The 27,133-nt window shown below is 36.6% G+C and overlaps 4 protein-coding genes and 1 non-coding gene across 6 annotated transcripts; 3 read left to right on the plus strand and 2 right to left on the minus strand.

Moving 5' to 3' along the window:
* Positions 1-388: 388 nt before the first annotated feature.
* On the plus strand, positions 389-5,812 carry fance (FA complementation group E). Its single transcript, XM_046871476.1, has 10 exons — positions 389-869; positions 1,493-2,081; positions 2,274-2,318; positions 2,410-2,466; positions 2,626-2,769; positions 4,509-4,632; positions 4,721-4,796; positions 4,900-4,966; positions 5,255-5,380; positions 5,504-5,812. Exons 1-10 carry the CDS (start codon positions 652-654, stop codon positions 5,603-5,605), a joined length of 1,548 nt encoding a protein of 515 aa, XP_046727432.1. The 5' UTR covers positions 389-651; the 3' UTR covers positions 5,606-5,812.
* An 879-nt stretch (positions 5,813-6,691) lies between these two features.
* Positions 6,692-9,245, plus strand: rpl10a (ribosomal protein L10a). The gene is made up of 6 exons (XM_046872332.1): positions 6,692-6,809; positions 7,333-7,404; positions 7,594-7,674; positions 8,094-8,242; positions 8,774-8,946; positions 9,030-9,245. The coding sequence occupies exons 1-6, from the start codon at positions 6,805-6,807 to the stop codon at positions 9,198-9,200; spliced, it is 651 nt and encodes a 216-aa protein (XP_046728288.1). The 5' UTR covers positions 6,692-6,804; the 3' UTR covers positions 9,201-9,245.
* Positions 9,246-12,542: 3,297 nt separating this feature from the next.
* Positions 12,543-21,452, minus strand: inavaa (innate immunity activator a). Of its 2 annotated transcripts, none has more exons than XM_046870409.1 (10): positions 20,351-21,449; positions 17,293-17,383; positions 16,767-16,900; positions 16,250-16,375; positions 15,803-16,034; positions 15,334-15,387; positions 15,037-15,244; positions 14,520-14,675; positions 12,849-13,554; positions 12,543-12,711 (listed from the first exon to the last, which is right to left on the minus strand). In XM_046870409.1, the coding sequence occupies exons 2-10, from the start codon at positions 17,360-17,362 to the stop codon at positions 12,619-12,621; spliced, it is 1,779 nt and encodes a 592-aa protein (XP_046726365.1). In that variant the 5' UTR covers positions 17,363-17,383; positions 20,351-21,449; the 3' UTR covers positions 12,543-12,618. The 2 variants fall into 2 exon arrangements, with proteins under 2 accessions (XP_046726365.1, XP_046726366.1); XM_046870410.1 differs by lacking the exon at positions 12,543-12,711 and having other exon boundaries at positions 12,855-13,017; positions 13,110-13,554; positions 20,351-21,452.
* A 2,866-nt stretch (positions 21,453-24,318) lies between these two features.
* On the plus strand, positions 24,319-24,699 carry LOC124400566. The gene has a single exon (XR_006928425.1). It is a non-coding gene; the product is annotated as a small Cajal body-specific RNA 2 (non-coding RNA).
* A 161-nt stretch (positions 24,700-24,860) lies between these two features.
* Positions 24,861-26,495, minus strand: cfap276 (cilia and flagella associated protein 276). Its single transcript, XM_046871906.1, has 5 exons — positions 26,284-26,495; positions 26,074-26,187; positions 25,873-25,988; positions 25,692-25,789; positions 24,861-25,010 (listed from the first exon to the last, which is right to left on the minus strand). The coding sequence occupies exons 1-5, from the start codon at positions 26,374-26,376 to the stop codon at positions 24,940-24,942; spliced, it is 492 nt and encodes a 163-aa protein (XP_046727862.1). The 5' UTR covers positions 26,377-26,495; the 3' UTR covers positions 24,861-24,939.
* Positions 26,496-27,133: the final 638 nt, after the last annotated feature.

The following is a 27,133-nucleotide window of genomic DNA, read 5'->3' on the forward strand; positions in this document are numbered from 1 at the left end:
TGTAGCCTGCCATATTAAATCTAGAACTTGATAGTTCTTGGGTCACATTCAAGTATATTTTGGAAATTTTGTTTTCAATCTAGATAGCAACTCTGTCACTGAGGTACTGTTTATTAGGATACCATGAAGCAGCCAAATTATTGATCATTTACCCCAAATATATTTCAGCATATAACAATTTTAATTATATATCTAAACATCTTAGTTTTAAATTAAGAAATTGATTAAAATACCAGACACTACTGGACTGTTTGGCAGGTAAATGTGCATGAGTCAAGCTATTATTTAGAAATTATTGTATTAAATGACATGTACAGTGTATATCTTAGAGTTGAGGTTGGTATAGTTGTTTTGTATAAACCTGTAAACTTATTGGTGTGTACAAATTGTAATTCGTGCGGTTTTTATAACGTGATAATTCTTTCGAATAGAAGTATTAAATCGAATATTGTACAGTAGAGGGCAGTGTGGAAATACACTTGTCTTGCAACAATCTGAAGAAGAAGAGATTCAACGTTCTTGAGCGTCAAAACCCGATGGATAAAAGCTATAAAAACACCTCATGGCCGATGCTAAATAAATAGGCATACACCCCGAATAGTCTTTAGATTAACTTTGATCTATCCAGGCAGAATAGGGTTACTGGAGTCTATGTGCTATAGAACATTTCTAATGAGTGGGTTACTGCAGCGGTTGGATGGCAGCTCGCGCCTGCTGGTCCAGGCTTTATTTACAGGAGGAGTGATGCGTGCTCAGAAAGTGCTCGTCAAACAGCGAGCTGCAGACACACACTCCTCTTTACCTGCTTTTCTGGAGGCGTTATGTCAGGATGAAGCATGCTTGGATGAAGACACCCATGCACTCACAACGTAAGGGTTGACTTTTGATTTGATCTCAACTTTTTCATTTACTTGTTAAAAAAACTGGTTTAACCGCTAAAACTACTACAAAGTGTAGTAATCCATTAAGGGAAAAATGAGTTGTATCTTCTAGAAATCACCACATGGCGTCACAGACCAATTTGCATAATCATGGAATAATTATCAAATTGAAGAATGGAGACCTGGGATCATATAAGCTTACGGCAGGTCACTTATATTTCTTGTAGTTCGTAGATGGGTTCTATGTTCATACATACATCAGTAATCATGCTGCCAGAATTTCCCAGTTCTTGTTGAAAGTAAATGTTTGCGGTTGCTTTTTATATACATCATATCATACTAGAAGACAGAAAGTGCACACTATGACTGTCACTGCACCGTCTTCACTCTGATTGGCCGTTGCTGCACAAAGCTGCTGCATATTTGCTCCAAGTTAAACTTTCAACTGTCTCATGAGACTGGAAACACCAGTGTCTACTCGCTTTCATACTACAGGTTGCTATTGCTGGAATTGTCCAGTTTTTGTTGAAAATAAATGATATACATTTGCTTTGTCATTGTGAGTCAATTGACTTCATGGTAGAAATTCTTTGTGAATCATTTTGTTGCAGTAAGCCACTGGTCTGCCTGTTTTCTGCTACGTTTAAGCGTGACCTGCTGTGTTTTCTGCATCTTCTCCACCCCGGCTTGCCACGAGAGAGTGTACTGGCTGTGCTCCACTGCCTTTCACAGGACGAGAATAAAAATCCATGGATGTGTTCCTTAATCAGTCAGCTTCATAAAGACCTTGGAGTTGAGGAGTTTAGAAAAGACACACTCCTCACACCGGAATGCGTATTGAGCCTGAAAGACCTCTGTAATTGTTTTAAAGATTCTCAGGAAAAAGGAAAGTGGGATCTATTTCTGAATGAACATAAGACTGATGACATGTCTACAGAATATCAGATGGATACAGGACACAAAAAGAGGAAGACTGAGATCACTGATCTTCACATGGAGTCAGATCTAGATGAACCACATTGCAAAAGAAGAAGGACTGACCTTGCAGCCCAAAGTGACCCTAAAGACAGACTAGTGGTTGTAGATCAGGAGGAATCTCATGTTAAAACAGTACAGCGTGACAAGGAGCTGGAAGGAGACTCTTCAGCAAGTCTGCCAGAGCCAGAAGACTGCTTAAGTCTCTTACCAGATCATATAAAGGTGAAATGGAAATTGGCATTTCTTTACATTTTTAAAGCATTTTGTGAGAAACCAGTAATATGCTTTAGTGATGAAAGTTACAATAAACATCAGAGGTTTATACAAAGCTTTGTTTATTTAAATGCTGGCATAAAATGGCACAGATCACATTGAATGTACTGTAAGAAATTAACATTTACTGATTTTTTTTAGGCAGCTGTTCCTTTGATAAAAGAATTGTTGGACTCTGGAACAGAGGTATTAAGTTTCTAGTTAAAAATCAATGAAAAAAAAACAAAACATTTTTATTCATTGGAATAATAGCAATGTTTTTCTTGTTTCTCTGCAGTGGGATGAGAATTGTATGCCTACACTTAAAGTGCTGAATGAATGTAATGCAAATCAGGTATGAGCAATTTGAGGTGTTGGACATGCACAAAACATAAAAACCTGTTTGAAACTTGTCTTCTATATTAATATTTCATTTCTTTATTAGCATTTAGGATTGAGTCACTGATATCGTGTACGGCATTTAATACTAATCACAGGTCCAATCTTTGTACAGCTGGAAGTCTTTTGTACAATGCTGTGTTTACCTGAAGCACCTGAGCAGAGTTTACCACATTTCTGTAGTGGTGTGTTGGCTCTGTCCCCAGATCTCAGCCACAGCACAGCCTCGGCCATCATCAAGAGCCTTTTACTCGACAAGGTGTGCCTTATTTAACAATAATTTGGTAAAGTTGTGTATAAATGTGCAAACGTCAATAATCCTATATAGAGCGACATTCTGAACTTTAATTTAGTGGCGGGCCGTGCATTTGGTACCTGGGCCTTCAGTGGGGACTTACCCGACTTAATCCACCTCTTGATACCACCACAATCACGTCGCAATTATAAAAACCATCAACTTGGCTGTAACAGTTTCTCTCTGATCATTCAATCAGAGGACGGAAAAACTGACATCCACATACACATACTGGAACCAGTGCAGCCAAGATACTTTTTCTTTTGGCTTCTCCGTTAGGGGTCGCCACAGCGGACCATCCGCATGTTTTTATGCTGGATGCCCTTCCTAATTATCCGGGCTTGGGACCGGCACTAAGGCTTGTGTAACCTTAATGGCTGTGGTTGGTTCCGTGAGGTTTATTCCCATCAGTGCAGCCATTCCCAAACGCTATGAAATGAAGAGAATAAACTGTTGGGAATAAATTAATACAATTTCATGGAACAAATATTATAATTTAGGTTGTAAATGTAAGTCAGTGCTTCTGATAGTGTTTAGGCCAGCAGAGGAGGCTTTGCTGGCCCTGATGGCCCACCACAGATTTAATTAAGGGAGTCACAGTCACAGTCACCATTGGCACAGTCGCCATTGACTGCTCATCAGGAATAAATACACATCGTTTAACTGTTAAATTCTGTAAATCTGCTTTGAGACAATGCAAAAAGAGCTTTAGAAATAAACTTGACTTTAAAAAATAAAATTCAAATGTAATTGTTCTTAAATAAAGTAGGTTAATAGGTATAACTGCATTACACATAGGTTTGGGTGTGTAACTATAAGTCCTTAAACTGTTTGAACCAGACAGGTAATTCGATTTTATATAAAAATGCAGTAACGCATTACTATTTATATTAATTGAAGCCATGTCTGCATAATTTTATTGATGCTCATGAACAATATGAATGTTCTTCTAAATTTACAGAATTTTTAAGATGACTCTTTTTTTCTTTTTCTCGAAATGCTCCTATGAAAGATTAATGAGTAAATGCGTAAATAACACACAATGTGTTCTACTCCATGCAGCTGTCGAGTGATAGTTAAAAATGGCACGAGGGCCTGTTCCTACATATGCCAGTGGAGTAAATGGTACTCCACTGACCACTTGTGTTTAAATCCCTTTGCATTGACAGGTAGTAAACTGTCATAATTACTCTATGTTAACAACTTTGTTGTGTTTACTCTTTGAATACATTTTGTGTTTATAAGTAGTTTAAAGTGTTCAGGTCCTTTCTTATTTAAACACATTTGTAAAAACAGAAATATATATTTTTTTTATGTCCCAAAATAGATATTGGCATATAGGCCACATTACAGCTTTTTAATTCTACTTTAAACATTTCCTGTTCAGTGAGTATGTAGTGAATATATTAAAAATAGATTAAATATATCACTCTTTGACAGTGAACTGAAGATTACTGTGGCCAATTTAATAAAATTAATTTTATACTTTAAAGTTTATAATACAATTACATCACCTTCTAGTTGTTTTCTTTACATAAAGACATTATATAAAGTAGCACATGTTGCACTAACAGCAGATGCTGTCTGTGCTATTGATTCTATCTGTGGCATAAATAACATATGAATATATTGAAATGCTAAACATTTTATGTGAATGTGATCGGATCTGTAGATACTTGAAGTGCTCTCACTTTCTCCTTCAGGCTCGTTCCCTCACTGAGCCACCCTCCCGCTGCCTGGTCACCGCTGTAACATCTTTGTGCAATCGGTACCCGAGACCAACCTGTCAGGCTCTTATAGAACCTCTCATAAAGGAAGGAAGGACAGGTTTGTGGGAAATATTATTTGTAAAACTCTTTCTGAAAACACAACACATTCTGAGGTTTGCATTTTAAATCCTTGTTGTGTCCTACAGGAAGTGCCCAAGCTGAACTGCTCTGTCGGCTGGTGAAAGACTGCCTCGAACCCCATCACAGGCTTCTTGTATTTCAGTGCGTCACTGATGTTAACAGGCTTTATGAGAAACATATTTTTATATTTGTCTAACAGTATGCATGGTTTCATATAAACTATGTGAATTATCTTTTTTTCCAGGATGACACTTGTGGGTTCCTGGAACGAGGGAATTTTGTCACTCATCCATGATTTGCTGGATTCAAAGGTAAAATATTGTTTCACTATGAAGTACGTTAAATATATTACAATTATAAAATACATATATTTTATAAATATATTGAAAAATTGCTTTGTGCAGTTAAACACCTATACGCAGTATAGACTTTTAATGATATGCAAAGCATTCAGCTTAGATTTTTCCACTTTAAATCCTCTACCAGCTTATTTTACGATTGCCTGCTATATTTTATTTTCTGCTTATTATGTTCCATTTGTTATGACATTTGCTTGATGAACATATGCTCACTGTATCTTTTGTTTTCACTTTCTAAAGATTGAGATGAGTGAAGAGATTTTTTCGCTTTTCATCAATCAGTTAAGTGCTCAGTCTCCGCACTTCACCAAGTCTATGAAATTCGCCAAAGTGATGCTCACTGTTGTGACAAAGTTCCAGTCTCATGTGAGTCAAAAAAAAAGAAGCAATTAACTTGGGTCTTAAGTCTATGGTGTTTCCTTTGTGAGTTTGTGTTGTTTAATGTCATATAATAAAATATTTGTATAAAATCTTCTCTGCTTCTTTCAGGTGAATGCTGCATGTCAACACACTCTGTCTTGCTCTATTTCATTTAATGAGACTTTCCTGAAGAAGTCCCTCCAAGCTGCTTTAAAGCGCATTTGTCATTAATCTATATAATGTAGTCTTGTTAAAATTACAATAAATTTTCTATCAAATTGTAATAAGTCTAAATAAATGAACATGTAGCACTGATGAGCTTTTTCTAATAATGTTAATATTTCATTGTTACCAAATGAATTTAAATGATAAAGTAATTGTGATTGATTTGTATATTTTATGAACGTCTCTTAATAAAACAGCTGTATATTTGTATTACATTAAACAAAGGACATTTATTTAAAGTTAATATATGTGGGGCATTTATTTAAAAGGTTCTAATGAAAGAGTATTATTAACTTATAAACAGTAATGTGAGGACTGTGAGCACTGGAAAGCCCTAGCAGAATTAATACACAAATCACATGCTTGCAAAGTATAAGGCAGGTTGGAAGTATACAGACAAAGCTAGAGACCTCTTTCTCTATATACTGGACATGGTGGTTATGTTATGGTGGAAGATATTTATAGTAAGTGTTTATGTATGAAGGGCAATTGAGCTATCTCGCCTTCAGTGGAAACCACCCTGTGTTCATGTATTTTAGCTGTTTTGGAAAGTTGCTTTTGTGTTTGTATGCTTGGCCAATACAAAATGTCCCACAAAACTGTCTAGGTTGGGGGCACTGGGCATGTGGTCAAAGAAACACAGTTCTTTCTGGATAAGATGGAAAATGGTCATAATAGGCTACTTTAAATGTTGTAATGTATTGTTCATTTGGTGAATAGATGAGGTTTGAAGCATTGTGTGTATCTATAATTATATTGTGTTTAGATATGGCTCAACCAGTAAGGGTTGTGGTGGATCCTATCTTGGGAAAACTAGGTGTGAGGCAGGAATATGCCCTGAAGTCCACTATCGTGCACACGCAGCCTTTGGTGAAACAATGTACATTTTAATTTACTATACTATACTATACTATACTATACTATACTATACTATTACATTTATGTAATATAAAATATATTTGAATCCATTTAAATAAAAAAACTTTAATGACTGATTTATCATGTAGAATATTAAAACTCAGAGATAGATAAAATAATATAATATGTACAGTACAATATCCGTATGTTAAAAATGACCTTATTTGGCCACAACAAACATGGACGCTTCGGCAGCGCGTGTTTGAGCTTTAGGCGCCTATAATTATCGTCACTTCCGTCCGCTCTTCCTTTTTCGAGCTCCGTGTGGCAGGGGAAGACGAACAAAAATGAGGTACGGTAAGAAGCGTGTTAAAAATTGGTTTATTTGGTATATTATTCTCTTTCAAACGCACGTTTTTAGACTTAATAATAATCCTACGTTGAGTTTGGTTGTTTGTGCTGCTAATAAAGACGGCGTGAAAGTTTCTATACACGGATTTAGGCTACGGCTGTGGTGCACTGCCGGCTCACCGTCACTTTAACTGGAGCTCAGAATTTTAATCCGGTGAAATCTGGGCACTATCGGGCTTTCAGTTAATAATATACATGGGTAGATTTACACTACATATTTCGAACTTATATTTTGTTATTGTATTAGTCTGTACAAGACTACGATTAGGTTTATTTTAGCTTCATTAGCATAGATCGTGCCGATGGAATTGTTGGACTGAACGACTGAATTGCGTTCGGATTTTTATATATATATATATATATATATATATATATATATATATATATATATGTGTGTGTGTGTGTGTGTGTGTGTGTGTGTGTGTGTGTGTACAACTGATGTATATATTAATGTTTTATTACAGCAAGGTCTCAAGAGATACGCTGTACGAGGCTGTTCGGGAGGTGCAGGCTGGCTCCATTTCCAAGAGGAAAAAGTGAGAATTAGATAATTATACTTTAAGATCTCTTGTTTTACAGGAACGCTGGATATGTCCATGTATGAACTTCTACCTTAGCTTCTACTTCCCGCAGCATGATACCAGCACGTTGTAATAAGTGTAATCTGTGTAATATTGTTTTCCTCTGAATATTACATAAATATTCCCCATTTCTTACTTGTTCAGGTTTCTGGAAACCGTGGAGCTGCAGATCAGCTTAAAGAACTATGATCCCCAGAAGGACAAGCGTTTCTCAGGCACAGTCAGGTTCGGACCTTTACTGTTTCACCCAACCTTCTCTCGGCCTGCACACTACCCTGCCTGTGTGTAGATCATTTATTGCAACATGTATTTGTAAAATTCTACTTGGCTTAAAGTTGAGCTGATTTTTTCAGGTGGGCTAGTGGTAGGCTTAGAGAAGTGACCTGGGTAGTCTGCCTACACCCTGGAGCTGGGCTAGTAAAGCAGACGGACCCCTACCCTGGGTCTTAAAACATGAGGGGAGGCTAAAGGGTTGGGCATGTATGTGCTTTCATCCCTAAGCCGACAATTTAATTATGACTGTGCTTTCGGCAACCTACGACAGCCGATGTGGTATGGGTAAGATTCCCGCTTTGGGTCATTTGGCTTGTAAGAGTTTGCAGCTCTTTATTTTATTGGTGGGTTTGTTAATTTGTCTCTGACAGGCTGAAGACCACTCCACGTCCCAAATTCTCGGTGTGTGTTCTCGGTGACCAACAGCATTGTGATGAAGCCAAGGCTGCCGAAATCCCACACATGGACATTGAGGCACTCAAAAAGCTTAACAAGAACAAGAAGCTGGTCAAGAAACTGGGTAATTTTTTTTTTTTTTCAATTATTCCCAAGTTTAGATTTTTTGTTCTTAAAGTCTGCATGGAGATACATAGAGAATTGTCGTATTTAATAACTTACTGCTAAACTTTGACGTGTGCAGCAAACTGAAACCTCTCTGAAAAGTGAGTTTTGAAAGTGGAATGAAAGCAAAGCAGAGTTTTCATTTGTGTTTTCTAAATGTTAATCATATATAGGGCTTCATAATATTGCAGGCAATGTATTGAATAAGGCTTCAGTAATGATTTTATTAGTAAAACTAACACAAATCTAAAAGTTGACTGATTTTTGGGCACAAGTTAATGTGGTTAAGTGATGCATTTTGGCCATGCTTTAGCGACTTCTCTGGTTTTTACCTTTACATGGTGGATGTGTGTAGCAGACACGTATTGTTCTGAAAAATGACTATTAAACAATGTGCCCTGTTGCTACTACTTCAACAGACCTGGGTATTTTTCAAAAGTTTAATATACACACGACATTGCTAAATTAACAACTTTCCTTGACTCCACAGCAAAGAAATATGATGCCTTCCTGGCTTCTGAGTCCCTGATTAAGCAGATCCCTCGTATCCTGGGCCCTGGCTTGAACAAAGCTGGAAAGTTTCCCTCTTTGCTCACTCACAACGAGAATCTGAATACCAAGGTGGATGAGGTCAAATCCACAATCAAATTCCAGATGAAGAAGGTACAGTTTATAGAAATATGTTGGTTACTGTCTGTGAAATCCCTGATAACACCATTAATGGTTTTTGTATGGGATTTGTCTAGGTGCTGTGTCTGGCTGTGGCAGTGGGCCATGTAAGGATGTCTGAGGATGAGCTGGTCTACAACATTCACCTCTCTGTCAACTTCCTGGTGTCTCTGCTGAAGAAGAACTGGCAGAATGTCAGAGCTCTTTACATCAAGAGCACCATGGGAAAGCCTCAGCGTCTCTATTAGGGATACTGTCCTGGTTCTTTCTATAATAAATGTGGAGTAATCCAAGTCTGTCTTGTCTGCATTTCTCTTTTGCTTTTTTACAACTGTCTGAACTGAAACGGCAACATTTGATAATTCTGTAAAAAAAAAAAAAAACTCGTCATAAAAAGATCTATAAAATTGAAAAATGTACTAAAGATTCATAGTTTAATGGAAAAAGTTGATGCACTTAAGGTAATATAGACTGCTTTTTAAATGGTCTTTTTTTTTTTTTTTTTTTTAACCCCACATAATCGCAGACATTTAACCCTGTAGAGCAAATCTGTGCTGTAAATGTCTGTAATCCCAAATAGATGCAATGGTTTGGCTTCTTTCGCATGGTTTCTTGTGCATATTTGTCTGGTAAGATAGGAGTTAAAAGCAGGTTGGGAACTGTTCTTATGATTGCAAGATCCCCCAGAACCTACTGAGCATTATTTTCTAAACACTGTACACACTTTACAATGGGTGGCCCACTGGGTGAAGGTGTTTTTGCCTGCAGACAAGATGGTCATCTGGTACAAGAACAATCTCATTGATATTATTTAGAGCCTGATAATCTGGGCATTGTGTAACTTAAGTTAGCATTGTCCCATAAGTAGTCTGTATCTGTTGGTCATCTTAGATTACATTTTCCAGGTGATTTGCACCAACCCTGGTGATGGAGATGGATTTGAGCAAAATGAATGAAATTGAAATAAATTATATAGTAAAAAAAACCTGATAAGTGTTATTTAGAACTACTACCAGACCAAAAGGCAGTTTGAGGGTTACAGGGAATGATGGCTGTATTTAATACTGACATGGTTTTGTTGGTCTTACCATGCATGCATGTGTACATGTACAAGCAGTTATCAAAAACATTCCTGGGCATTCCCTTTGTTGTTAAATGGTTGTTTGATGGAACCATAGAAATGTTATTGAACCACCATAGAAATGTCACTAATATGTAAGGATTTTGGAATGTAGTTATTTAGCAAATAAGAGCTCCTGCTATGAGGGACCAGATCAGCATCTCTTTGTCTGTAGAACTATGAACTCTCCGGTATGCTATTAATATAACTAAAATATTCTATTCTTTTAAACACACACATCTTGTCTTTAGTCTAATCTGTATCTCTTATTCAGTGAAATATTTACTATATGTCACATCTGTGTGTAGAGATAGCGGCTCCTGATGTAGTGGTTTTGGCAATTGCCCGGGTATAATTGAATTGTACCTCTTAATACCAGTGGTAGATGAAGTACACAAACCATGCACTGGAGTTAAATAGAGATACATTAAAGTATTAATTCAGTGTCCAAAATACTATGACTTCTTATTTGATTATCATTTTTGTCTTAAGGCTTAATCAACTCAGTTTATGTAAAAAACACAGTTACTCATTACACACCAATCTATTAATAAAAATATATAGAGTCAAACACTGACTGATCTCTATTAAAATTATCATGAAAAAATATTTTTAACTACTTCAAAAAATAGTGCAAATAAGGCTACGTGTGTTGTGGCGAGTTCGGGTCAGGAGTTTCTTCCATCATTTATTCCTCTTAAAATGTTCTGTTTGCTGCTGAACTGTGTGCTTGTGCTAAGTAGATACCACCAAGCACCAATCAAACAAGTTACCCTCCACCCTGATTGGTGGCTTGCTGTGTTTTTGACCAGTTAAGTATTTAACCACTCATTAAATAAAAAGGAACGACTGATTTCCCAAAATGAAGTGAAGTTAAAGTCTTCCCAAATGCTAAAGTACAGATAGGGGAAAAAGTTATTTAAGTAGACTAACAGATTGCATTTTCGGCAGGCATCGGGGTTGTGATACATGTCTGTAACACTTGGTTTTTAAGGTGTAAATTAATGTTAAACCAATATAACAGTATGTGCTTACAATAAAGATTACGTACAGGTGTAGAATATGTCTAGAATTACTGTATTTTCTTACATTAATTAATAGTTATTTTAAAAACACCCTTTGGCAGGCAAAAATCATCAAATATTAATAAAAACATTGTTCAATAGCATGATGAGCCAGGGAATGAGCCATTTTGAGACACTTGGCTTTTCCAGCCATATGTGATTTTTCACCAACTTGTTACTACAAATTTGGAGACACAATTACACTAGGAGACCCAAACCTGTCCTAGCATGGCAAAACCTCATGCACTAAACAAGCTCCATTAAGATATGGTTTATATCGGTTGGAATGAAAGATCTTGAGTGGCCTGCTATAGAGGTCTGACCCCAACACTATTAAATACCTTTGGGATGACTTGGAATGCTGTCTGTACCCCAGGCCTACATCAGTACCTGACTTTACGAACACCCTATGCAGCACAAATCTCCATAGGCACCGCAAAATCTAGTGGAACATCTTCCCAGAAGAGTGGTGTTATTATAAAAACAAATATGGACCAAATTATAGATGAGGATGTTCAAAATTCACATAGAAATCAATGGTCACAATGACCACAAGCTTTTGTCTATATAATGTACAAGGCGTGTCCTACTGGTCTACATGCTTGAACGTTAGGGCTTTGTTATATTATCCCATAAAAGGTTAATCTAAGCGTCACATTTGCTATGCAGTTTTTTTTTTTATTTCAGTTGTGTGTGTAGCAAGAGATGCCAAAATACAATTAATAATATTAAAGCTTAACAGGGTATGTTTTATTATAAATAGCATAACATTTATATCAAGTTGTTAGTTTCAAATATATATATATATATATATATATATATATATATATATATATATATATATAAAATAGGGAGAAAATTTCTGGTTTAACACATCTGATTTAAGAAAATATTTGCACATATGAAATCTAGCAAGTGGTTTATAAAAACAGAAGCGTGGTACCAAACAGCATAGCAGCATCTAACAATAACATTTAAATGCGAAAACCATAATTTGAAAAAAGAGATAAAGTGATATAAGAAAAAGAGATTTTTTTTGTGTAGCATAAAAACAACAAATATTATATTAATGCACAATGTATTACATTAAATAATCAGCGCTTTAAAACACTAGGGAATAGAAAGCTGTGTACCAGACACAAACAGATTTGAAAATGCACTTTCCAGGAGACTTTAGAAAGAGTAACTGTACACATGAACTAATCATAATAGTTATATTTATGTCCTCATCACATGGCATGATGCCTTACAATTAGGTTATTCACAGACTTGAATTTCAGTCAGTGTTTAAGTGATGATGAGCTCTACAGCTGGTGAAAATCTGTGCCACATCAATTTGGCTCAACGTCACTGTTTACTCAATCAGCATTTTATCAGACAGCATCAGAGTCCATTGGCTCAATAAATAGATTTAAAAAAATTTATTAAAACATATAAAAGAAAGATGGTTAACGAGGTGTCTGCATTCCAGCTGACTGTGGTCTAGACCTGGCTTACAATCTCATGCTCTTCTTCTTCATACCACTGCAGAGGAGTTCCGTCAGGAGCTCGCTGTAAGATCACTTTCTGAGAAGTCTGCAATTGACCAAAGCAACAATGTGTCAGACATACCTTTACATGTTTCATTATATTACTATAAAAAATATTAGTTGTAAACATATTACTTTCCACAGCATTAATTCATTGAGTAATTTGTACAACAAAGTCTTTACCTGTCTCTGAGACTGGGTCTGGTAGTAGGATGGCGGCTCTTGATCTGGTGAGCGTTTAACACGCATCGATCCGTGTCTCTCCAATGGCCGAAACTTAATTTCTCTAACACTGTTCCTCTCATGCCATGCCCTGAGGTCATTTGAGACAACATCTCGAGGAAGTAGCCTGCTAGGATGATTAGGATACTCCTTCAGTGAAGGTGTGCGGCCCAGCCTGTGGTACGGTGGAGGGGGTTTAAGTACACGCTTAGGTGAACTTACCTCTACTTGCTGATTATTAGTCTTTGTGGTGGTCATTGTTATATTCAGCTTTTTTATCTCTCTCTCTGGAAGAATCCGGTCCTGGCTATTATTTTGACAGGGGCTGCTCACAGCTGATTTGTTTATTTGTTTGTGGACAGTATGATTGTTTTTGGCAAGCATGGGGTTAGTTGAGCGCTGACCCTGGGAGTTGTTTTGAGTGGTGTGGTGGAGACTGTAAGGAGGTGGGCAGGCTTTGTTCGCCTCAGATGTTAACTCATGGCTGGACGAGCTGCTGTAGGAGGATATGGAGTGCTCTGAGCTGCTGTCCTCTGAGCTGCACTGATACAGACGCTGCACTGAGTAAACCAAGGCAAAGTCAGTGACGTGACGACGAGGGAGCTTAGTCCTTCCACGACTCAGGTCTAAACTCGGTTTGCTTACTTCAGGCTTGGCTCGGGGAAACCTGTTGTAAACATTTTGGAATCATCAAAAAGTTAAAAAAAATGTTAATACAAATGATCAAATATTTAATAATCATAAATAACTTATGAATTACTGTATATACAATATGAAATAAATACCTTAAGTCGGTCACATGAATGTACTTATCATACCCATTAAAACAAACATTTTATAATTCTATTATTATATTACATCACATATTAAAGCTACACTCCCAAAGTGGTATAACAGAAAAGTTTTAGTTCGAGATATTTTAGCTCAGTACCTTATACAATATGGTACAATATTTTGAAAGAACAGACAGCAAATAAAAATTTTACATTCTTAAAACAACTGAATGCTGAGAATGATCCTCTATAAGAGTGCAAATTGAAAGAAGATCCAACAATAAAGAATTCTATATATAGACTGTAAACTTGTCAGTGTTCTGCCCTAGAGATAAACTAGGATGTAAAAGGTGGGGCGAGGCCTGTTTCTATTATAGGCACCAGCAGTGTGGGAACAGCAATGTTCAGTTCATGGATTATTATACAGAGCACTCAGCAGTAATATAATGGGAAAAATAAATGTTTCCGTATTAAGAGCTAAATTGTAAAAATGGCTACTTTCGACCTTAAGTCTGTTTCTTTCAATATCTGATTCTTTTCGATCAAAGATTTTGTACAAATGACTAAACGGATAAATGTTGCAAAATATAAATAAAGATATATTTCTCTATGAATAAACTGTATCACTGTGTACTGGTGTTTAAATGAAAACCAAAACCCTTTTAATAAAAATCTGTTGTATTCAGCGCTCAAAGTCTTATGGGCGGTCCCCAGTTGTAGTGTAATTCATATATTTTTTACTAAAAAAGTCTATGTCTTTAATGCCTTAAGGGGGTCACAGATCCCCTCAGCCCCCCTCAATTCCAGCACTGGTTGTATTTGTAAATTGTGGTATGTGAATTTGTTTAGACTGGATTACCTGAATGACTGGGAGAGGTGGCGACGCAGTGGCAGCTCCGGGGTGGAGGGGGCGCTGTTGGAGTTGTTGTTGCGCATTGCCAGGCTTTTGAACACAAACTGGGGAGCAGGAGGAATGTCATTGAATCTCAGGTCTACTGAAGTTCCTGTTGGACTGCTGTTGAGTAGTGTAATAAATGTATACAAACATTAGTGAGCCTTTGAGTGATTTAATCATTGATAACCTAATCTAATATTAATTGCTTTTATTATTATTACTAATAAGGTCCAAACAAAAAACCTACATAGTAAATAAATTAATTAATAATTATGACACTAATACAGGCCTTTAGAAACAAAAATCAGATTATACAATCATACGATTGTGTGATCGGCTCATTGGCCAAAAGCATGCAAAATAATTGCTTGTTAAAAAGAAATAAATAAAAATAGATTCTAGCGTTTCCTAAAGGTTTAAATGATGGGAATGGTCAAGTTCCATACAACTTTTTAGTTTAGAAATGTTTCTTTATCTTTACCTCGACCTGCTGCTGTTTGCAGAAGGAAGCTTCTTCTGTTTCTGATATGGCTGATCTAGACTGGATTCTCTCCATGGCATGTTTTGGATAGGAGAGCGCTCATATTCCAGGCTGGAGCTAGAACTGGCGTGTTTTGCTCCATGACAAGGCGAGAGGTTCAGCACATGCTGGAAACCATTCACTGGGGACATTGGGCCTGGTTCTATATCTGTAACAGAAAAATGTCTTTGTTTAGACTGAAAATGGCTAAAGTTAGATTTCAGTGATATGAGTAACATCAAAGGATGTGACCCTCACCATCATCGTGGGCAGCGGCATCAGACAGTGAGCTGTCATCAGATATGCACAAGTCTGGTAAACAGAACACAAGTTAGTTGTTAAATGATGTATTACTATGCATTTAGAAATCCACTTTATGCATTATAGGCATAATAGTTTTATATCATGCTCATCATTATTCTGTAGTAATGTGAATAACCACTGTTGATGTAACTCATCATAAAAAAACGAATTAATTAAATTAAATACCAAAAAAAGATCTAATGGTTTCATATCAATTAACCCAAATAAAGCTAACGACAGATGTAAAATGTTAACCAGAGACAGGTTTAAAGCAAATATTATGACTATAAATGCTCTACAGTCATATTTAAAAAGTTTCATAACAATAATAATAAAAATATCATACATTAAAACATTGTATGACAAAGTGTCAAAATCATGCTGGCAATCAGTGTAAAGAAAACAGTCAGATTCAGGGTCTTACCACTCTGCCTGGAGGAATGGCAGGTCTTTGTAGAAACACGTCCGTAATTAATGCAGTGTTTTGAAACGGCTTCCTGTAGCTCCTTTACTTTCTTTTCCTCACGTTTACATTGCTGCTGTCGGCTCTTCCTCACAGGCTTGCTGATGTGTTCCTCAAGAGACAGCCTCCGAGCTGCTTCATATATCTGCCTCTGGAGGGCCAAATCAGCCTCAAGTGAATGCAACTCTGATTTCTAAAGGGAACCCATTCAAAGCAAGAGCAAGAGAAGTGTGTGAAAGGGCAGTTATTATGTACGGACTCTGATAAATAGTCTGTTCTTTTAATTCTGAATAAATATCTGAGGACAAAACAAAAGCAAATAACATCTGGCAGCATTTTTGACCTCAGTGGTTTGCTTTATATAAAAACATCCTGTCCTGAAGGAAATATTAGCTTTGGTTCCTGTACCTGTCCATCTCCATGCGGAAGCAACCCTTCATCCAGTTTAAAGGATGCTCCGACACGTCTCCTGATTTGTGGTGCTTTCTCATTTGGCAGCAAAGGATAGTCAGGTGACAGCTTTCCAGTAAGTTCCTTCAAAAAAAGTGTGAATTAGTGTGAATAAGAAACACCCAGACTATCTTGCAAAAAAGCATCTGTTTCTGCCCACTGCTGACTCCAATGAAGAACAAAGGAAAGCTTACTAAAAGAACATAGGTTCACAATGACTATTGATTGGTTAAAAAACTCACTTGAAGCAACTCTTACTTTTTTTTTGTAACGATCAATTGTCAACATCATTATTATACCTGTAAGGTCAATTTTACTCTTCCTGTTTATCATACACAATAACTGTACATTCAACTCCCATGTAATCTTTTATTATAATAATGTAAGATATTACAAATCATCATCTATCACATCTATTTTTGGTTTATATAATCTATAAAAAAAAAAAAAAAAAAGACAACAAAATATTACTCACTGCCTCTCTGATGCACAGTTTCTTGAGCTCCAGAAAGCACAGCTCCAGTTTGTCCTCCAGAGCCTGGTGCTTAAGCTTCATGGCCCGTGTGTGAGAGCTGATGTCCTTCACAGGAGATGTAGGACTGTCTGGACCTTCACAAGTAAACACAATGCATTTATGAGGAGATGTTGTTCCGTGTTGCCAAATTAGACTTTCATTTCATCTGCATGAAAGTTAAGTATAATCAAATTAAAATTCAGATGTTATAGAGTGAATATAATGTGACATTAAAACTAGAAGTTAGTTTATAATTTGCTAAATGTATACTAATGTTTTTGTTTCATTAGAATAGAATGTTTTTTCTTCTGCATTGGATTTCAATAAAGAAACTTAATCATGTCAGTAATGTTTTAAATTGTATATCTTATATTAGCAATACTGCAGATTTCATCATGCAGATGTATCCATCATTACAGTGTTCATTGTAGATTAATATACACATTCTACTCCAATCCACGATATTTGCTATGATATAAGTGCGTACCAGAATTTAAGATGATCCCGCTGTCTGAGTCACTCATTTCTTCCTTGCAGTCCATGTTTCCTGTTTTCATATGTAAACTGTTCCAGAGTCTCTGTCGATAAGAAACACAGCATGAAATCCAAGTCTACTTCCTGTTTTTAACTTGTACACCTTGTTATCATATTGCTCTCAGTCTAGGAACCACTTGTTATTTGTCAACCAAATGAGTGGCATGTGATATGCATAGCCTACCCTTACTCTTAAGCAAATGCTGAGCACGCTGGCTCCTCTGAATCTACACGACAACTGAGGCTAGAGAAAGTGCAACTGGTTTTTTTTGACATATCCAGCCATCCTTTTGAAGATAGATAGCCTACACCTCCTCCACTGCTTTAATGTTTCACAACACAATAGAAACAAACCCCATAGTTGACCGTGCACATGTGCCAGGGCTTATTCTCTATACAACGCCATGGCGACCTGGTCTAATGCAGGCATATGTGTGTGCGCACACCCACACACTGATGTGGTGATAGAGTGTGTGGGTGAATGTGTTTGGAAATCTAAACACCCCAAAAGAAAGCAGATGGCCATAGGAGTGCTCCCCCTCCCGGAGCCTGCACCTGTCGTCCCCCCACAAAAAACTTCCTTTTCAGCGTTGAGTGGAACAATGTCTGAGGCTTGACTCTGCCTCAGGGAGAGGGTGCTATTATGTTCATTAAGGCCTCTCTTATTTCAAAGATTACAACATACTTCTGATAACAAGCTTCAGTGGAACTTAAAAAATTTGAAGTATAAAGAGTAATCTTCCCCTCAACCTGATTTAGTAGCATATTTATTCCTCTAAGATTTTGAATGACCTACTTAAATTGAACATCAATAAATATCTCACTTATCTAACCAAGAAACAGATAAAAAGACCTTTTAATCTCTAAAAAAAGATCTTACACTATCTCGTGACCAGGCAAAGCTAGGTCACACAAAAACAAGTTTGAATGGTTTCCAAATTAGCAGCAACATACATTAACATCCTATTTGAGACCAGAGTATAGTAGCCTCGTCATTATACAGGATCACAGAATACTACTGTAGAATCCCTTGTGACTTTATAATTATTCAGGCTCATAACTCATATAGGCAGATGCAGCTTTGCAAAGAATGCATGTAAGCAAAGACCAGCCTTTGCTGAAAAGACAGTATTCATTTGTGTCTCCAACCTAAGAATGCAGAGTATACAATTCTTTTCTCTTATTTTAGCTGTGTGTGAATGAATGTGGTAAGAACTGTGGGATGAATAGCGTCAGAGCAACATACTATTAAAACCACTGAAACCTCCCAAACAACTATGCATACTACATTTATACTACACTCCACCCCATCCTGAAAAATATGACTTAATGTCTGTCTCGTTAATCACCTAATTGCACTAAATGAACAAACAGGACATAGTAATCTGCTCATCTGAAGCAAAATTCTGTGGTATACTGTCCCACCCATCCTCATATCTCACTGAAGCATAACTAAGAGACATCACAGGAAATGGGTGTTTATGGAGTGCGTGGGATGTGTCGTCTCCCCCGGCTTTTCCAGCATGCTTTATTAGTTGAGCTCCAATATGTTGGATTGCATCTAATGCCATATTCATTACCACTGTGGTTAAGGTTTGGAATTCCCAAAGTGGGCTAAATGTTGGAAAGTCTGAGGGGAGACTTGAACCCGAACCAGCATGTATGCACAGCCTGTAATTAACGGGGTGCTGAAGTGCTTACATACTGATGTTATGGGAGAGGCAAAAACGACTTTACAGTATGACTTATTTCTGTGTCTGGTGAAAATCCCTAAACTATTTAAACCAAAGATTACATGTTCAGAACAGATTTGGTAAAAAGAGGACAGAAAAATGCAACAAAATATTGCATTAGTTGCTCAATTTTATGCAGATAAAAATGCAACAAAAAAAGTGCAGAAACATATTAGGAAAGAATTAATCCCTCTATGAAACTCTCATCAAGCAATAAATAATATGACATGGCAAATGATATGTGTGTAAAAAGGCACAAAAAATATTACGCATTTATTTTCCTCAGATTGCAGATGTGATCAAACAAATGATGTGGCATGTTGGTAAAAATGAACAAACTGCCATTAACATTATAGTTGTGATGATTTAATCAGATGTATATCCCTGCACAGGCAATGTGAAATAAGGGGACCTAATCAAGCTTATTAATGCAGAATCTGCTGTATTGATCTGCTAACTGCAAACTAGTTTTCAATGTATAATATAAATGTAGATTAATATGCAATTCTCGAAAAAATCCACAAATCTCTAAAAATGCTTGCCTCAAGTGAACAACAAACCTAAATTACTGTATATTTCTTATCATATAATAAAACATTTTTTAAAGGACTGACATGCATCCATTGACTGTAATTCTAGTTGTTATTATTATTATTATTATTATAATAATTATTATTACTACTACTATCATTATTAGCTTGGCATACGGCCTAGTGCTGTAATAGAGTTCACAATATCAAATGTCCGTGACTATCAACTATCAATATATATATATATATATATATATATATATATATATATATATATATATATATATATATATTTAGATGATTTGATTCGATTCGATTCAACTTTGTTGTCATTACACATGTATAAGTACAAGGCAAGGAAATGCAGTTTGGGTTTAACCAGAGTGCAATAGCAGCAAGTGCAGGATATTCAGTTTTTACATGATTTACATAAGTTAAATAGAATGGTAATATAGGACTATAAACAGTAATTTACAGATGTATATGTACTATGAATATAATATACAGATGAATATATATGAACTATGAACATAATATACAGATGAATATATATGTACTATGAATATAATATACAGATGAATATATATGTACTATGAACAATAATATACACATACACTATATAAGCAGAATATAGACTAAACACTGTGAAAATGGTAGATGAAATAACTGCAGTAGCTACAACAGATTTCCAGTAAAGTATTAGAAGAACAGATTATATTAAATATCTTGAACTTCCACATAGTCCTACCTTTTGAATTTTTGCTCTGAGATGTGTCTGGAAATGAGCTTATCAACTTTTCAATCCATGAGTCCAGGCACTCAGCAGGCCCCCTACGCGCACGCGCAAACCTTAGCGCACAGGTAGACGGCTGTGAACTGCTGATGAAGATGCTGGAACTAATCAAAGAGAGAGTCCGGCTGCCTCTGGGTCGTACTATTTCAATCCCAAGTAGGGGGGAGTCGAGTAAAATACGCACATCTTGCTGATAATTGACTTACTATTTTAAAACCCTACTTAGCTTTGATTCATTCTGAAATACTATTATGGATAGGTGAAATGCATTTTTGTATATAATAAGATAAGATATTTGTCTCTTCTCTGCACTACCCCTAATCATGAGACTTTCTGAGTCCCAGTCTCGGTGAATACACACGCTTTCTGATGCAGTAGGCTGCTGGGAGCGTGAATAGACGAGACAATAGCGCTAAACAAGAGGCGAGTGCCTGGGACAGCTGGCAAATAGTCGTCAACTATTGAGTTGATGAAGGGGAGCCACAATGACTAAATGAAATTGTCTCGCACCTTTCTTCCAGCACAACACTTCGCAAACACTAACACTGTCGCGTTAAACTGTGGCATTTTGTGACCAATGGGAAAAATAATAACACATTTATTTTCAGTCAAATATTCTTGACAGACGTTCAGTGTCTCACTTCTTTTGTTAATTTTATGGTTTCGTCCAGCTGGCAGATGGTCAGGTCTCTGTGCCCGGATCATTCCCTGAATTGAAAGATCAGCTAATGAAACAGGGCTCGATTTCCATATGAAAGCAGCGGGAGGTCCTCAGGGAGCTCTTGGTCGATGAAGGCATTAGAGCGTCTCCCACCTGTGAAAGACCTACAGCCGGGGACTAAAATCACACAGTGCAACAACACGACGGAAACTAACCCTGTCCCAGACCTGAGACTGCATGCTGGTTCCAGGGTCTTAGAACTGGGATACAGGAGATCTCGTGTGTGTGTGTGTGTGTGTGTGTGTGTGTGGTGACAGTGGGCAGTGTGTTCTGATAAATGGAACGATGCATTGCCAAATGATCCCTGACCTAGTGAGACCTAGAATTTATTGATTTTTTCCTTTTTAACACAAGGAATAGTTTAGTTATAAAAAAGTTTTGAAAATAAATAAATAAAATAACCAATTTTTCCATAACAGAAATACTCATTTGTGTGTATGTACAACTTTATATATTTCCACCTTTTCACAACCCAAAAATCTTTAAAGGTACAAAAATGTGCCCACTTTTTTTTCTGGCACAAAGAAAACACTTCAAAATGCAATATACATGAAATATAGCATTATTTTGCATGACCTATGATATAATTCTAAGATTAACAATAAAAAAACAAAAAGCACAACAAAGCATAGAATATAAACATACTTTCCATGATATGATCAGTTCAATTTCGTTAAAATGTCATTATTAACAAATAATACTTTCATTTTATTATGTAAGGCCACATGGGCTGGTGTGTCATGTGTCTGTAATTAAAATTAATGCATCCCACTGTATGGTCAAAAGTATATGGACACAATTACAAAGTGTTTAATGGTCAGTTTTCCACATACTTTTGACCATACAGTGTTTTTGTTAATATATATGTATATATTAGGTACATCTTAGGGCTGCACACTATTTTTTTTAAATACATATTGCAGCTAATTCTTTACATTGTCCATTGGAAATGAAAGCTAGGCATTGTTTATTCTTTTATTTGTCTATACTAAAGATTAACCCGGAACGCAATCCCATATTAGTATACAATAGAGATATTGTAGAGTCTTTGTGTATATGAATGTCTGATGTCTCATGTTGCCCTGTGTTAGTTGTAGCACTTTGATTCAGGGAACTGTTTAGACTGATTAGACAAATGAGTCTACTCACTCACTTGACTTCTGACTCTCTCATTGTTTTATCGGTGACATTTCAAAGTGTCAAAACAGCAGATTAAACAGCTTTAAAACAGCAACAGAACAACATACAGACCAACAAAGGAAGAGTATGTATTTGTGTATATAGTCAACAGGATTGGAGGATTACTTCAACTGGAGGTTAAAAAAAATATATAAGCTTTTTTAGTATAAATAAGTATAAATGATATTTGTGATTGAAGGACAAAAAATTCAAACTAATTCCCATCATTTATACTTCCTAGCTGTTAAGGACTAAGAATCATTTTACACTAATCTTACTGCTGCTACAGGCACTACTGTGCACTTCTCATTTATATAATGTGCATTGTTGTTTACTATATGTACTTATCACAATCTGTATATAGATTTCTTTTTTACTTAATTTAAATTTCTTTCAGAGTTTTATGTTTGTGTTCTTGCATTTTTGGAATGGAATAAATAAAAATTATTTGAAAACTTGCGATATATGAAATATGTCCCATGAAAATTGCAATTAGTCAATTTTTTTACTATAAAATATTACAGTTGTAATAGACTCTGTTTCTACAGAACACACACACATTCAAACAAATTGTCAATCTGCTTTTAGCACATTTTCCTAAAGAAACCTCCAAAGCACCACGTGTTAATCTTAGGTGTTGTAACAGGATTTAAGTCGTTGCTTGCAATCTAATTACATCACCAAAGATTAAACTGGAACGCAATCCCAGATTAGCTCTTCCCCTTCAACAAACATCCAACAAACAATATGGACTCCTGATTCCATTTTGCAAATATAGAGATGTAAAAAGAGCAAAGAAAATAGTGTTAGGATACATTCTACCACTAAATATTACATATTGCCCTTTGTCAAATTTCAAGACAAGAAAAGGCTGTGCTGAGAAGCATATATTATTATTTATTTTTATTTAAAATATATTTTATATAAAGTCATGGTGAATATAGCATTACAAACTGTGAACTTTTACAGGTTTAGTTTATTAGTAGATTTATTTTCATAGTTTTTCCACAAATTATCTACTTCTTCTTTCGGCTTCTCCCATTAGGGTTCGCCACAGCAGACCATCTGTCTCCAAACTAACCTGTCCTCTACATCTGTCTCTTTCAAACCAACTACCTGCATGTGTTCCTTCACCACATCCATGAACCTCCTCTTTGGTCTTCCTCTTTTCTCCTTCCTGGCGGCTCCATCCTCAGCATTCGTCTACCGATATAACCCATGTCCCTCCTCTGCACATGTCCAAACCATCTCAATCTTGCCTCCCTCACCTTGTCTCCAAAACGTCCTACATGGGCTGTCCATCCTCATCACTCCCAACGAAAACCTCAACATCTTCAGCTCTGCTACCTCCAGCTCCACCTCCTGTCTTTTACTCAATGCCACTGTCTCTAAATCATACAACATCGCAGGTCTCACCACAGTCCTATAAACTTTCCCTTCAAATCATGACGAAGTATGTACTTAAAGAAATAGACAATGAGTCAAAGATAAGGAATGTTAAAGTATAAAGAATAATTTCCTTTGGCCTATTCATAAACAGACATTATAAGGATGAAATGACTTTTTTCTTTGCATTTTATTAGATTTTGTTTAATTGTATTAATCATACACAACTTAAAAACACAATGGAAATTACATTATGCCATTTTAACACTTTTCAACTTTGCAGTGAAACACCCAATTATAGTTTTCGTGTCAACAACAACAACTAAAACCCCTAAACCTAACACTAAACTAATAAACAAATTAAATTTCTTTTGTGAAAGACTTATATTCATGATCAAATCTAGTCACCTGGTCACAAGATTTATGAACAAAAAAAACTCAAACCATACCAAAAACCATATATTTTCAATAATATAGTATATTATTGTAATCAGTAATAGTACTAAAGAAAGTAACTAACTAGAAAGTAGCAGTCATTATATCGTTTATACCCCATCATGACCACAAGGAGGCACTGTTTATTATTTGTGTCCCTAGTTACACCGTGCACTATAAAACCTGCTTACCCGGAAGAGAACCCTTAATGCATGAGAGCTGCTGGATGAGTGTGATGAGTGCTTGTGCTGTGTGAATGTGCGGGTGAGTGTTTGTTTGTTTGTGTGAGTGAATGTGAGAGAGTGAATGTGTCTTTAATTAGAATTATCCTAAAAAACCTACACCGTGATCTTATTTGATCTGGTCCGTGTCATTGCCCTGCACGGATTCAGAAATGATAAGAAAAGCCTCGTTAGCCCGCTGTGGCGATGCGCGTGTATTTGAGCTGCTTCAGGGCACCGCAATGGAGATTGTGGTTAGAAATGATGAATTGATCAGATATACTAGCGCCGGTGGGATTTTGGAGATGTTTCCTCCATGTTTTCCTGTCTGGTCTATGAGTATAGAGGCGATTCTGATCTTCAGCAAACTCCCAAAGCTTTGCGTGTGTGTGTGTCCCTGGAGTTAGCTGTGGCTAAACTTAGGGATGTATTCGCTAACTACAATGAACTACCCGTGTGTATTACATCCATTTCGAAATTAAAGTGACTATTAAAAGAACGTAATTTCTTTGGATCACTGGAGTTGATTCGATTTTTTTATTTCATTGTGTACCAGTACTCATTTGGTGTGAGTTGGATTAAAAAGGCTGCAGCTTTGGGCGTCAAGTTGAGTAAAATCCACCATCATGTTTCCTGGAGTAGCCTTGGTTTGTAGAAGCGATGTGGTGAGACTCTAAAAGGAGGGGAAAAATCGTGCAAGGTTTTAAGACGGTTAGTTTATATGCTGGGTTTCTACCTACAGGAATACAACAAACGAGTAGATGAAACTGTTAAAACCAAGATGGCGACGTCGGTAATTCGTTCTTTGACCCCAGCGCTCCCCTACATTTTGCCAAGACATTACATTACTGCCACCTGCTGGACATACATAGATAGCTCTCACCATACAACAGCATCACGTACCAGTTTCACTCAAGACATTTTTTTTTATAGACATGTGACATCCCGATGACTAAATTGTTTATGACTTAATTGTTTAGATATATAATGAAAATGCACCTCAATCTACCATAATGCAGAATCAGTGGGAGTTTAGATGATCGATGCTTAGAAAATAACTGCGACCGAAACATTTAAGGCATTTAGCAGACTTGCAATCCTTTTTTTTTTTTTTTTATAAATACAATTTGATTAAGGGACTTGCTCAGGGGCCCAGCGGTTACAGCTTGGTGGTGATGGTGTTGGGATTTGAACTCATTACCTGCTGTCATTGAAACAGTTTAATAAAACATTGCAGACTGTAAACCGCAATGAAATAAAAATAAAACGTTCATATACTTTCTATGCGGACCGGTGTTTTGGAAGCCCTGGTCTAAGATTTTTGAGCCCACAGTGAAATGAAAATGTTTCTTACCTATCGCTCCCTCTGTGCTGTAAATAGAAGCTTTCTGGGGGTTTACCCACACATTTAATTTCATACCGTCATCTTTTGGTGCGTCTTCTTTGTTAACCCTGGAATGAAACAATGCATGTTTTTGTTTTAAATACTAAAATTAATATCTCTACCACCATTTTTCAATGTATATTATCCTCACCCACGATCTCCCACCACAGTCTCTCTCTGGAGCAAAGTTTCATTCTTATTACGAAGGAAATCCACGTGATTATCATACACAGCGCTGAGATGGAGGTCCAGGCTGTCTTGAGGCGCCTTGAACAAAAAGAACACGTTGCACGCGTGAGCCATTTGTGTACAAACACCGCGTGGTGTTAAACATGGATCCGGACCTGCTCACCACTTTATAGAACAGGACACTTCTCCTCATGCTGGATAAAGTCAGACTATCGTTTAAACGGCTCCACGGCTCCTCTTGCTGTGCGATGTGTGTGGGCTTAGTGAAGGGCAGTTTCTAGACATGATCACAAACGCACATTAGTTGTCCCCAGAGCAGTCTATAAAACGCAATTCAGTTCAGTTAAACTAAGACCTAATAAAAAAAGGTTACCTGGCATGGTTTACTTCCGGTAAAAGTGTGACCATTCTCGTATTTGGGGAAAGGATACGGGTCTCGAGGCATTGCTGCAGTTCTGTTGGACATGCTTCTCCACAAATAAAACGAAAAAGTTTGGCGTTGTTGTCTTTTCAACCGTTGCTACGAGACCATAAAAAAACTAACAACAAAAAAAAGAACATAAAATCAACAACTCTTCTCAGCAGCGCCGCTGTGTGGTGGCCTGCGTTAATGTCACATTATTTAGAAGCATCCTGTTGCTATACTGAATAATACAGATACAGATCTATATATTAATATAACCACATCATACTGATTGTTTTTATCATAAGGTCAGGGATTCAAGCCCCAGCACCACCAAGCTGCCACGTTTGGGGGATTGAACAAGTTTACCAACCATACCATGGCTGATCCTGCGCTCTGGTCTCAACTTTCTGACAAGCTAGGATATGTGGAAAAATACAATTTCCCGTTGGGATTAATAAAGTACTCTTAACAATATCTTGCTTTATCCAAGATAATTCTGTCCTCCCTGTATTTGTATGATTTACATGTATATATTTGATTTGTATTTGAGTAATACAGCCTGAAACAGCAGTAATCTGGTTACTGTAAAATAGTAACACATAGTGCTTGTTTAGATTCTTACTAAATTTTCTATAACTCAGAAAAAAATGAATGTAGTAGTCTATGAGGTTTTGAATTTTAACAGACCAATTCTTAGTTTTTCCATTTTTACAGATTGACTAAATACATTAAATTACTATTTATATCTTATTAGTCTTTTCGAACGGTTTCTCTTTTTTCTACATTTATCACTCACCATTTTTATACTGGTGGTCCA

Source organism: Silurus meridionalis, chromosome 17 (genome assembly GCF_014805685.1).
Source record: "Silurus meridionalis isolate SWU-2019-XX chromosome 17, ASM1480568v1, whole genome shotgun sequence".
Lineage (NCBI taxonomy): Eukaryota > Metazoa > Chordata > Actinopteri > Siluriformes > Siluridae > Silurus > Silurus meridionalis.